A 12719-nucleotide genomic window follows, 5' to 3' on the forward strand; every position below is an offset into this window, starting at 1 on the left:
AAATACTTTGGTTGCAAGCAGGACACCGACGTCATCTTTCAGGGAGCGGTGGAGGTGACCAATAATGGTTGCAATTGAGATCAGCTGTGTTGGGGAATTTAGTATTGATGGTTTAACGAGACATCAACTGACGATAATCTAGTGCCATGGAGGGTTGCAATAGGCCCGTTGTTATTTGATTATATTCCAATCGTAGGCTACCCGTTAGCCTATCCATTGTCACGTTCTGGCTGCGTTTACACAGGCAGTCCAATTCTGACCTTTTTTTCACTAATTGGTCTTTTGACCAATCAGATGAGCTCTGAAAAAGCTCATGATATTAAAGGTGTGATGTGATTGGTCAAAAGACCGATTAGTGGAAAAAATATCAGATTTGGGCTGTCTGTGAAAAACCTATAGTAGGCTACTGTTTGTGTTTCCCTGGCAGAGTTGATGAGTTGAGTTGAGCCATCAGTTGATTGACAGCTGATTGAACAGCTTGTTGAACAGCAGATTTTACCATCCCCGCTCCTGCAATTCGCAACCACCCCGTCTAATCATGCCGACAATGATTCGGTCATTATCATTCAAGAATTGTGGTCCTCTGTAGCTCAACTGGTAGAGCACGGCGCTTGTAACGCCAAGGTAGTGGGTTCGATCCCCGAGACCACCCATACACAAAAATGTATGCGCATGACTGTAAATCGCTTTGGATAAAAGCCTCTGCTAAATGGCATATTATTATTATAATCTGTTTTCCGCACCCATGTATTCCTGTTAAAATCCTCCCACTGCTAAATGCATATTATTAGGCCTAGCCTATATCACCATTATACTGTATGATCGTTATATTATAAGCCTATTATTATTTTTAAAGGTATTTTTTAAGAAGTGGGGCAGTCCCACTCCTTTCATAACTTTTAGCTTTTATGTAACCACTGGACCACACACACTGAGGCCAACCATAATGTATCCTGCCGATTGCTTACCTTAAAAATATAATAAAATAATCGATTTAAAAAACGGATTTCCCATTTAAAAAATTACATTTCCCCCCTACAAATATGTCAATTTGTTATAATCCACATAAGGATTCACACAAGACACACTGTAGCCTGAACGTAGCCTACAGCTACTTGAACTGACGCCCAGTAGACCTGCGGTTTAAAAATAGACTGCACAGCCTATAAACACAGAGAGACTGATGGAACAGATCGGAAAGTTTAGCTTAAAATGTTGATAAACTATTATTTCTTCACATTATAAGCGCAGCAATGCGCACATGGTAATATGCGCGAATGTTCCAAAATGCAAGTAGCGGGAAAACACTGGTCTAAAGCGCACAACACGTTCCAGCAGTTTCATGTGATAGAGATGTAAATACATATCTGTTAAAAAGAGGGCAAATATTTGAATGTGAATGTCTGGCTCAGTTGACAGCCCCATTCATCTATTAAATCACTGTCCTGCACACATCAATGGACCATCATCATGGCTTGTTCTCTCCCAGCTTCATAGTTTGAAGGAGGTGCGTAATTCCAGTCCATATAAAAGGACTACTGTATGCAATGCCACATCACAGACACCACCATCTTTTATTTAAGAGGCAGGCCCCCCGTTGGACTATAAATTGTACAAATTGCTAGTTGGGCCATGGGGTGGGTACACTCCAATGAGTTGGGTCCGGGGCTCTTGGAACATAATCTGTTGTATTTATACCCAGCTACAATGTAGGTAAGGTACTGTATTGAAAAGCCTACAAACAACGCATCCAGCTGTCCCCTGGGGGCGATTCTAAATATTAAGTATTCATTCAAATCCTCTTTCTGTAGGATAATTTTCCTCCTGCGACGAAATGGGTCAAATTAAGATCCGACATATGTAGGGTGCCATTTTCAGACGCGGCCATGTGAAACATTCGTAAACTATGGTGCGTCCGAAATGACACCGAAATGACACCCTATTCCCTATGTACTACACTACTTTGCACCCTATTCCCTATAGGGAGTAGGGTGCAATTTCAGACGAAGGCAATGACTTATTCCCAAAACCTCTAGGGTCTTACATTACAGACAACATCTAGCCAGTCAAGACGATACACAGCAGCAAAATTCTACAATAACATTGACATTTTCAATACCCAGATGAGGTGAAGAATTGTTGGCACAACACACTAACCTACTAATATGAAGGCACATCAACTGCATATTAACTGCACATATTGACAACATTACTGTACCACAGAGCTAGCTGTACCACAGAGCTAGCTGTACCACAGAGCTAGCTGTACCACAGAGCTAGCTGTACCACAGAGCTAGCTGTACCACAGAGCTAGCTGAACCACAGAGCTGAACCACAGAGTAACATTCTGTACAAAGAGTACATGATTGATTGATTTATTTTATTTATTTGTCATACACTAATTGGTATGGTCTTATAAGACACGATATCAAGTGCACGTGCACAAAATACTAAACGTTTTTATATTTAACAAATTAAATGCCTTTAACTTTTAAATGTATAATTAGCAAACATATACTGTTGATATACATAAAGATACATATACATAAAGATACATATACTGTTTTATATAGGTCACCTATATAGCTGCTGTGTGATCTTGATTAAGGGCTCAATACAATCAAACAGGCCAAGAAACACCCTCAAGTGATTCAAGATTAGCGGCCATTTCAAAGTGTGAGCAATTTTCCCTCTCCCACCCGACCCATCTCCATTCAGCACTCAAACCTTTGATACAGACATATGAAACGGAATTGAACATGTGACTTAAGCAACATTTACATAATCATGCTCTTCATCAAGTAAAACGCAGTGATTGTAGTGAGCTAATGTAGCGACATGTATGCAGCTAAGCCTTAGCATAGTACTTTCACCTAATAACTCATGTCATTTTGGTTCTTCCATCCCTTGGTCCTACGATCCGTCCACATGTCTGTCTGTCTGTCTGTCTCACATTCTCTCCTCTTGGTAGACTTGTCTGTCTGTCTGTCTGTCTGTCTGTCTGTCTCACATTCTCTCCTCTTGGTAGACTTGTCTGTCTGTCTGTCTCACATTCTCTCCTCTTGGTAGACCTGTCTGTCTGTCTGTCCCACATTCTCTCCACTTGGTAGACCTGTCTGTCTGTCTCACATTCTCTCCTCTTGGTAGACCTGTCTGTCTCACATTCTCTCCTCTTGGTAGACCTGTCTGTCTGTCTGTCTGTCTGTCTGTCTCACATTCTCTCCTCTTGGTAGACCTGTCTGTCTGTCTCACATTCTCTCCTCTTGGTAGACCTGTCTGTCTGTCTCACATTCTCTCCTCTTGGTAGACCTGTCTGTCTGTCTGTCTCACACTCTGTCCTCTTGGTAGATCTGTCTGTCTGTCTGCCTCACACTCTCTTCTCTTGGTAGACCTGTCTGTCTGTCTGTCTGTCTGTCTGTCTGTCTGTCTGTCTGTCTGTCTGTCTGTCTGTCTGTCTCACACTCTGTCCTCTTGGTAGATCTGTCTGTCTGTCTGTCTGCCTCACACTCTCTCCTCTTGGTAGACCTGTCTGTCTGTTTGTCTCACATTCTCTCCTCTTGGTAGACCTGTCTGTCTGTCTCACATTCTCTCCTCTTGGTAGACCTGTCTGTCTGTCTGTCTGTCTCACACTCTGTCCTCTTGGTAGATCTGTCTGTCTGTCTGCCTCACACTCTCTTCTCTTGGTAGACCTGTCTGTCTGTCTGTCTGTCTGTCTGTCTGTCTGTCTGTCTGTCTGTCTGTCTGTCTGTCTGTCTGTCTGTCTGTCTGTCTGTCTGTCTGTCTGTCTCACACTCTGTCCTCTTGGTAGACCTGTCTGTCTGTCTCACATTCTCTCCTCTTGGTAGACCTGTCTGTCTGCCTGTCTGTCTCACACTCTCTCACCTTGGTAGACCTGTCTGTCTGTCTGTCTCACATTCTCTTCTCTTGGTAGACCTGTCTGTCTGTCTGTCTGTCTGTCTGTCTGTCTGTCTGTCTGTCTGTCTGTCTGTCTGTCTGTCTGTCTGTCTGTCTGTCTGTCTGTCTCACATTCTCTCCTCTTGGTAGACCTGTCTGTCTGTCTGTCTGTCTGTCTCACATTCTCTTCTCTTGGTAGACCTGTCTGTCTGTCTGTCTGTCTGTCCCACATTCTCTCATCTTGGTAGACCTGTCTGTCTGTCTGTCTGTCTGTCTCACATTCTCTCCTCTTGGTAGACCTGTCTGTCTGTCTGTCAGTCTGTCTCACATTCTCTCCTCTTGGTAGACCTGTCTGTCTGTCTCACATTCTCTCCTCTTGGTAGACATGTCTGTCTGTCTGTCTCACATTCTCTCCTACCATCCACCTCTGTCTGTCTCTCTCCTACCGTCCACCTCTCTGTCTGTCTCACGCTCTCTCCCTCTGTCCACCCATCTGTCTCTCACACACTGTCCTCCTGACAGACCTGTTTACCATTAATAAAGCTCAGACTGGCCACTGAGTGGTTGGTTGTCCTGAGGGAGGTCATGTGTGTGTTGTTCCTGTTCCTCCCCGTGCTCTGGGACCTCTTCGCCAGGGCTCGACAACAACAACACAGCTGCTTGTTGAACTGCTTCTGGAAATTCTTGCTGAGCAGGTAGAGGGCGAAGGGGTTGACACAGGAGTTAGTGAAGGCCAGGACGCGGGCCCCCACGGTGAAGATGAAGTGGGCCATGGAGGTGTCGACTTCGGAGTAGTGGTAGGAGCGGTTTAGGTAGATCACATGACTGGGGAGCCAGCACACGGCGAACAGGCCCACGAACACCAGGACGGTCTTGGCCAGGCGCTTCCTGGACTCTATCTGTGATGTTGTAGAGAGAGAGAGAGAGAGAGAGAGAGAGGAGAGAGAGAGAGAGAGAGAGAGAGAGAGAGAGAGAGAGAGAGAGAGAGAGAGAGAGGTGAAGATGGAGGAGTAGAAAATAGAAGAAGAAGGAGAAGAAGAAGAGTGACCCACCTGTCTTCTGATGTGCACGTTGCCCTCCACCGGCATATTATAGGCGCTCCTGTTCAGGCTCCTGGCGATGAACAGGTAATAGACTGATATAACCGACAGAGGAATGACATAGAAGATGAGGAAGGAGGTCATGGAGTGGATCTTGGGGTGCAGTTCCCCAGCGTGGGGATAGGGGGCGCAGGTGATGAAGGTCTCATTGGTGCTGTGGATGCTGAACGTGCGGAGGTCTGAGAAGACAGCCTCGGGGACAGCCAGGGTCATGGAGAAGAGCCAGATCACCGCAGCCCGCAGGACGATCCTCGCCGTGGCGTTGGACGCCTGGATGTCCATGGGCTTCACGATTGCCTTGTACCTGGAGGATGAGGAAGAAGAAGAAGAGAAGAAGAAGAAGAAGAAGAAGAAGAAGACATGTTCTCCTCAACGTAGGCCACCTGTTCAGAAATATCATGTGTGACATATGATTCTTCATCTCTGCTTGCCTTATACCGATGTCTCTCAATGGCACTTTATTCCCTATGTCTCTCAATGGCACCTTATTCCCTATGTCTCTAAATGGCACCTTATTCCCTATGTCTCTAAATGGCACCCTATTCCCTATGTCTCTCAATGGCACCTTATTCCCTATGTCTCTCAATGGCACCCTATTCCCTATGTCTCTCAATGGTACCCTATTCCCTATGTCTCTCAATGGCACCCTATTCCCTATGTCTCTCAATGGCACCTTATTCCCAAGTCTCTCAATGGTACCCTATTCCCTATGTCTCTCAATGGCACCCTATTCCCTATGTCTCTAAATGGCACCTTATTCCCTATGTCTCTAAATGGCACCCTATTCCCTATGTCTCTAAATGGCACCTTATTCCCTATGTCTCTCAATGGCACCTTATTCCCTATGTCTCTCAATGGCACCTTATTCCCTATGTCTCTAAATAGCACCTTATTCCCTATGTCTCTCAATGGCACCTTATTCCCTATGTCTCTAAATAGCACTTTATTCCCTATGTCTCTAAATGTACTATAAAGGGAATAAGGTGCCATTTGGGACACAGCCAGTTTTCCTCTAACCATCTGTATTCTACCAAACCCAGTGTTCTCCAGTGAACTCTACATTCTGCTGTTGTTCCTTTTTCATCACTTTCAACCCCTCACTTCCTTTGACTGTTTGGTAAAGAGCCTCATGTCTGCTACCTGAATGAACATCTTCTATTGACATCAGACGGGACCATAATGTGTTGATTGGGCATCAACGTACCTTCCATTCTATTCATTCTATTCTATTCATTCTATTCTATTCATTCCATTCTATTCTATTCATTCTATTCTATTCATTCTATTCTATTCATTCTATTCTATTAATTCTATTCTATTCATTCTATTCTATTCATTCTATTATATTATATTCACTATATTATATTCATTATATTATATTCATTATATTCTATTCTATTCTATTAATTATATTATATTCATTCCATTCTATTCTATTTATTATATTCTATTCTATTCTATTCATTCTATTCTATTCATTTCATTCTATTCATTCTATTCATTCTATTCATTCTATTCATTCTATTCTGTTCATTCTATTCTATTCTATTCTATTCTATTCTATTCATTCTATTCATTCTATTCATTCTATTCATTATATTCATTCTATTCATTATATTCATTATATTCATTCTATTCATTCTATTCTATTCTATTCATTCTATTCTATTCATTCTATTCTATTCTATTAATTATATTCTATTATATTCATTCTATTATATTATATTCATTCTATTCTATTCTATTCATTCTATTCATTCTATTCATTCTATTCTATTCATTCTATTCTATTCATTATATTCTATTCATTATATTCTATTCATTATATTATATTATATTCATTATATTCTATTATATTCATTATATTCTATTATATTCATTATATTATATTCTATTCATTCTATTCTATTCATTCTATTCTATTCATTCTATTCTATTCATTCTATTCTATTAATTCTATTCTATTAATTATATTCCTTTTATCTAGCCACACAACAGATTATACAGAAGACACATTCTACTTTCAATAGGAGGTATCAGACCTGCATTCAAATACTATTTGAAATCTTTTAAATACACTACATGACCAAAAGTATGTGGACACCTGCTTGTCGAACATCTCATTCCAAAATCATGTGCATTCATATGGAGTTGGTCCACCCTTTGCTGCTATAACAGCCGCCACTCTTCTGGGAAGGCTTTCCACTAGATGTTGGAACATTGCTGCGGGGACTTACTTCCATTCAGCCACAAGAGCATTAGTGAGGTCAAGCACTGATGTTGGGCGATTAGGCCTGGCTCGCAGTCAGTGTTCCAATTCATCCCAAAGGTGTTCGATGGAGTTGAGGTCAGGGCTCTAAGCAGGCCAGTCAAGTTCCTCCACACCGATCTCGACAAACCATTTCTGTATGGACCTCGCTTTGTGCACGGGGGCATTGTCATGCTGAAACAGGAAAGGGCTTTCCCCAAACTGTTGCCACAAAGTTGGAAGCACAGAATAGTCTAGAATGTCATTGTATGCTGTAGAGTTAAGATTTCCCTTCACTGGAACTAAGGGGCCTAGCCTGAACCATGAAAAACAGCCCCAGACCATTATTCCTCCTCCACCAATTTTTACAGTTGGCACTATGCATTGGGGCAAATAGCATTCTCCTGGCATCCGCTAAATCCAGATTCATCCGTCGGACTGCCAGATCTTGAAGCGTGATTCATCACTCCAGAGAACGTGTTTCCACTGCTCCAGAGTTCAATGGCGGCGAGCTTTACACCACCCCAGACGACGCTTGGCATTGCGCATGGTGATCTTAGGCTTGTGTGCGGCTGCTCGGCCATGGAAACCCATTTTAACCCGATATTAATTATATTCCTTTTATCTAGCCACACAACAGATTATACAGAAGACACATTCTACTTTCAGAGGCAGTTTGGAACTCGGTAGTGAGTGTTGCAACCGAGGACAGACAATTTTTACGCGCTACGCGCTTCAGCACTCGCCGGTCCCATTCTGTGGGCTTGTGTGGCCTACCACTTCGCGGCTGAGCCGTTGTTGCTCCTAGACCTTTCCACTTCACAATAACAGCACTTACAGTTGACCGGGGCAGCTCTAGCAGGGCAGACATTTGACAAACTGACTTGTTGGAAAGTTGGCATCCTATGACGGTGCCACGTTGAACGTCACTGAGCTCTTCATTAAGGCCATTCTACTGCCAATGTTTGTCTATGGAGATTGCATGGTGGTGTGCTCGATTTTATACACCTGTCAGTATTTTGAAGGTTTGTCCACATACTGCTGTATATATAGTGTAGTTTTAGTGTTTGCTCCTGCATGTCTGGAGGGCCAGGTTCCATTGTACATTGAGACAAGCTCAACCAAGCACAGATAAAGTATTAGAAATGTTCTGAAATAGTATTTTAAGCTAGGTGTTGTAAGTATATGGGTAGGATTTAAAAGGAGGAAACTTTGGGAAGCTAGGGAGGAGAGGGGGCTATCTGTCAGTTATTCATTCATTCTTATCTGCTAATGGGATAGTAGGCAAAATGAGAGACATTAGAATGCACATTATGATAAGAACATTTTCATAGGCTAGCTAGAGACTATATAATTATATGGCTGACATGGTGACGGTCAGTCTATCTAATGCATGTCTTCTCCTCCCACTCCACAGTGATGCACACTTTATGGTTGCGTCCCAAATGGCACCCCGAATGGTACCTTATTCCCTAGTGCACTACTTTTGACCGGAGCCCGAAGGATACATAGGGAAAGGGTGCCATTTGGGATGCAGACTATATCATCCCAATTAAAAGGTTGGTTGTGGGAAGTTGTGTGGGAGGGATATAGCCTATGACCCCCACAACACACAGACACGCCCATGCATGCAAGCACTGTCACCCATTTACTTACTCACTCATATGTCAGATCACATTTCTATGACTCTAGCACATCTCATATCTCACATCAAAGTATGATCCCATTGAACCGAATGCGTAATAACGCGACACAGTAAATCAGATTGTATCTGCATTGTCTCATTAGTAGCATGCCTCAGTAGCAGCATGTTCTTGTCAGGTTGTACCCATACCGTTGTTTAAATTCATATTATTTCCATCTCGATAGACTTTAGCCGAAGAACCTCTCGCCCGCCAGAGAAGCGTTCGGAGAGAATTTTCGATAAGGTTGGCAAGCTATCCTGTTTTCATCATTTTACGCAAAACGACAATATGTTGAGATAAAAGTAACTATAGGCCTACAACCATTTAACCATATAACTCTACATTCAAATACCAGCTCAGTTGGCAATGGGATGTGTAGCCTATCCATGATCCACTATTCATTACTATTGGATTTGGAAATATTGGATAAGTTGGATAACTAAACGTCCATGTTGCAATATGAGTGTAGGCTATAACATAAAGTGTAGGTTATTTACCTATCAGCGGACAACGCAGTCAGGGTAAAAACCGACACTCCGACCGAGGTGAGTTGGATGAATGGTATGAGTTTACATCCTACTCTCCCGAAGAGCCACTCGTCCGCGAGGTACCGACTGGCGTCCACTGGCGCGCAGGTAACCAGGAGGACCAAGTCCCCGAGCGCGAGACTCGACATGAAGAGGTTGGGGACATTCCGCATGGACTTAGCGGAACAGAATGTCTTGATGAGGGTTATGTTACCGATTAGTCCCACGACTATGATGACTCCATAAACGGCAGTGATGGCGATGCTGATGTAATACATGGATTGTTCCGAGGTGGCCCCTGCGTGATTACCGAGGTGCGTCCCTGTGTGATTACCGTGGTGCGCCCATTTGGACACATTCTGGTATAAATCCACTTCTTGAGTAATATTAAAAGGTTCTTCGAAAGACATTCTCTCAACGTCCCATGTTTTCTTTATGGAGTCTATAAAAGTTTAAATGCATTTCCACTTTGGAGAGTTTTACTTTGACATAATAGGCTATATTTGTATTATCCGATTTTAAAGTGTTCTCTCTTTGACGTCGTGCGCGGTCTACCTATGGTCCCCAATCCAACACTGATTGAGGTGCTGTTGTATTGAATAGACCACGCGATTTATACTGTCCTTTAAATGCGCGTGCGCAAAATGCGGTCTGTCCTCTTGCGTGCGCTGTGGGTCTGCGCTCTCTGTCAGCAGTGTCTCTCAAGAACGAATAAACCTTTTTCCGGGGACAGTCTTTTAATTAACTGAATTTTAGCCCATTTGTTTATGAAGATACAAAAGACAATTGTCTAAATTAAAATGCAATAAATATTGTAGTGTAGTTAGTAGTTGGGGGTTACCTGTGCTGAACTTGCAACCTGCAACCTTGCAGCCTGCCACTAATTCAACACCACAAAATTGACCATTCAGCCAAAGAACCTATGGGAGAATCTCAATTGTATTTCCTTGATTCCTCACATCCTCTCTCCTCTGACCTCATCCAATGGGTTTTGAGAAGGAGGTGAGGAGAAAGGACGTGAGGAATCAAGAATCGCAATTGAGATTCTCCCTTAAGTGTTGTACCAAGGCCGTGGCGCTACTGGAATGCACTACTATAGCGCTTATATAGACAACATGAGTGGCGCAGTGGTCTAAGGCACTGCATCGCAGTGCTAACTGTGCCACTAGAGATCCTGGTTCGAATCCAGGCTCTGTCGCAGCCGGCCGCGACCGGGAGACTCATGGGCGGCGCACAATTGGCCCAGCGTCGTCCAGTGTAGGGGAGGGAATGGCCGGCAGGGATGTAGCTCAGTTGATAGAGCATGGCATTTGCAACGCCAGGGTTGTGGGTTCGATTCCCACGGGGGGCCAGTATAAAAAAAAAAAAAAATATGTATTCACTAACTGTAAGTCGCTCTGGATAAGAGCGTCTGCTAAATGACTAAAATGTAAAACATATTGTATGTGTGTATGATGGATTATGTACAGTATGATTGATTGTATATGATTGAGCTCATCATCCTATCCCCAGGGACATTGATATAGGAGCTATTCACCTTCCACACCACTGGTGACACTGATTTTATATCAATTGTGAGCTGGCAGCAAAAGCCTAAAAAAACTGAAAAGTGAAAAGTGCCTCCTGCTTTATGGAGAAGTGATAATACCCAACCATTATTTTTATTGAACCTTGTTTCATACAGGTTATACTCAGTGACAAACAATCTCTTTTACAAGAGAGAGCATTAATGGTTCTAGGAAAAAATATGTTTACCCCTGTGGATGTGATAATGTTGGGGATTAATGTTTTGTGAACAAGAGAGAGAGAGCAAGAGAGGGGGGAGAGAGATGGAGGGAGAGAGAGAGAGCGAGAGCGAGAGAGAGAGAGAGAGAGAGAGAGAGAGAGAGAGAGAGAGAGAGAGAGAGAGAGAGAGAGAGAGAGAGAGAGAGGGTGGGCGGGAGACAGAGAGAGAGAGAGAGAGAGAGAGAGAGAGAGAGAGAGAGAGAGAGAGAGAGAGAGAGAGAGAGAGAGAGAGAGAGAGAGAGAGAATATGATTAGAAAATAAACAATCAACCATCAGGACATCTGCCATACCTCCTGCTGACACAGTGAAAGTCTCAAGTGTGACATCACATCTTCTCAGAATGGAAGAACTGAAAACCTTGGAATCAATACCACAGCATGTGGGACCTTCAAGGAGACCATCTCTTTCTGTCTCCATCTCCCCATCTCCCCATCTCTCCATCTCTTCTTTAACCCTTTCCGCTGCCCACCATTAAAAGGTAAAACCACAATCCTTATTTTGATCAAATGGGTATACATACATATTGTTAAATGAAATGACAATTGAGCATCCCAGATTGTGCCTTTAAGGAAGAGAGTGAGAAATATCCTTCCCTCTGCCCTCCATTAAAGAGTAACTGCTGTAAAGCTTGGTGGGCATTTGCCCTTGAATTCATCCTCCTGGGATAAATACAGAGATGAGTCATCATAGACTTTGGTTGGATTTAGTTTTGGGGACAAGATTGATGGATAGATACAGTTTATGCTGGGGACTGGGGACAACAAAATGTAGTCCATTCTCAAAACCTAGAATTCAGACTGAGAAAAGGAGAACTGTACAAAAATGTTGCTCATTGTCTGTAAGAAAGGGTAGAGAGCACTTTTGAAAATGACATTTTTTTCAGACTGAGACTGTCCAAAAAATATTGATTATTGTCTGTAACAAATGGCCTCTTGAAAACTGGCATTTCAAATGAGAAAAATAAACATTCATAAATGGATTATTAATTATTTTGATCAACTTTAATGAATGGACTGTTCATTATTTTGTCATTATCCAATCAGAGACATATGCAAATAATTTTCAGACACACAGACACACACCCAGACAGACAGACAGACAGACAGACAGACACACACACACACACACACACACACACACACACACACACAGACACACAGACACACAGACACCCATTATTCTTTCATTCATTGACTGTGTTCTTCATTGAGGAGTCTAAATGTCATCCAAATGTCATCTATCCTGCATTCTGGAAGGCTCCTTCCTCTAGCACTACAACTAATGATAGGAGTTTGAAAGTGTAAGTCACAATTCAATTTTACCCCAATTATCCCCACCCATCTTAGCCAGCCTTTTCAAATAGTTGCAACATGTTGATTAATTGTCAACTGTGTTGTCAATTCAGGAAGAACGTTCCTACACAAACGGCCAGCACTGAAGGAAGACAAAAAAACACTGTTATTATGCATCATTTATTTG

General features: G+C 42.7%; 1 protein-coding gene across 1 annotated transcript; it reads right to left on the reverse strand.

Moving 5' to 3' along the window:
* Positions 1-4394: 4394 nt before the first annotated feature.
* Positions 4395-9627, reverse strand: LOC311121047 (gastrin-releasing peptide receptor-like; the record flags this gene model as incomplete). Its single annotated transcript, XM_084195586.1, has 3 exons — positions 4395-4793; positions 4947-5298; positions 9425-9627. The coding sequence occupies 3 exons, from the start codon at positions 9625-9627 to the stop codon at positions 4395-4397; spliced, it is 954 nt and encodes a 317-aa protein (XP_084051712.1).
* Between the last annotated feature and the right edge of the window lie 3092 nt (positions 9628-12719).

The sequence above is a fragment of the Coregonus lavaretus genome (assembly GCF_964263955.1).
Source record: "Coregonus lavaretus genome assembly, contig: HAP1_SCAFFOLD_1012, whole genome shotgun sequence".
In the NCBI taxonomy this organism is placed as follows: domain Eukaryota; kingdom Metazoa; phylum Chordata; class Actinopteri; order Salmoniformes; family Salmonidae; genus Coregonus; species Coregonus lavaretus.